This window comes from Mus caroli, unplaced genomic scaffold (genome assembly GCF_978045245.1).
Source record: "Mus caroli unplaced genomic scaffold, Mus_caroli_1 scaffold_14, whole genome shotgun sequence".
NCBI classification, from domain to species: domain Eukaryota; kingdom Metazoa; phylum Chordata; class Mammalia; order Rodentia; family Muridae; genus Mus; species Mus caroli.
In genome coordinates, this window is record NW_028227269.1 from 100,675,156 (window position 1) to 100,676,144 (window position 989).

At 61.4% G+C, this 989-nt stretch overlaps 1 protein-coding gene across 1 annotated transcript in view; it reads left to right on the forward strand.

Moving 5' to 3' along the window:
* The first annotated feature begins 251 nt into the window (after positions 1–251).
* The window catches only part of Chga (chromogranin A), a 10,894-nt gene continuing 10,156 nt past the window's right edge, over positions 252–989 (forward strand). The window contains exon 1 of the mRNA XM_021179357.2: positions 252–480. Coding sequence (XP_021035016.1) covers positions 435–480 — 46 coding nt within the window. The 5' untranslated portion in view covers positions 252–434. The remainder of the gene's footprint in view (positions 481–989) is intronic.

Here is a 989-nt window from a genome sequence, read left to right on the forward strand (position 1 = left end):
AGAGGTAAATAGGGGAGGAATCCGAGGCTCAGAGACAGGAGTGACTTGCCCACGGACGCACAGCAAATTGACAGGTGGAGTTTCAGCTGTGCCACCTTCTGAAGCCGGGTACCCTTTACAGCCACCAGATACAAGCAGGATAGAGGCAGCTGATGGAAAAGCTGGAGGTGGGGGGCGGGACCCCGAAGGTGGGGAAAGGGCGCGCGGGGGGGGGCGGTCCTATGACGTAATTTCCTGGGTGTGTGCGCGCGTGTGCGTGCGTGTGCGTGTATATAAAAGCGGGCATAGCATTGCTGCTGCTGCCGCCGTCACCGCCACCATCACCACTGCTACCGCAGTGTTCCCGCTGGTGCAGAGCTTTGGTAGCCAGACTACAGACTCCCGCCATCCTCCTGCAGCAGCTCGTCCACTCTTTCCGCACCGTCCGGCTCGCTATGCGCTCCGCCGCGGTTCTGGCGCTTCTGCTGTGCGCCGGGCAAGGTGAGCGGCTCCGGGCTGGGCAGCGCGATCCCCTCTCTTGCCCCAGGTCCCTAGAGGAGCCGGAGGATTCAGCACCTCGGACAGCACCAGGTCTCCTGCTTGAGTCCAGGCGCAAGAGTCATAATGTTGGTTATGGTCGCCCACCACACCCGGAGAAACTACAAGCCTGACCCAACCCCTCTGGGCAGACCATCCCCACCCATGCCCGCACACCACCCACTGGTGCTCTGGCTCCATGCCGACCAAGGTCACTGGGGGGAGATAGGGGACTGGCGCGGGCTCCTCAACCCCTCTCCTGTCCTTCCACCCTCCAGTCTGTCCTTGATCTCTTCCCTCACCCCTGCTCTTTCCCGCCACGTCTGGGGTTTCTCCCCTTGCCTGCTTCTGTTCCTATCTCTGTTCCACTACATGGCTGGGCCTGGGCTTGTTTTCATTGAACTTGATTTCAGCTCTGTACTCCCATGGGGAAGGGTTGAGGCTCTTCAGTGCAGCCTCTGAGCCCAGCCCCC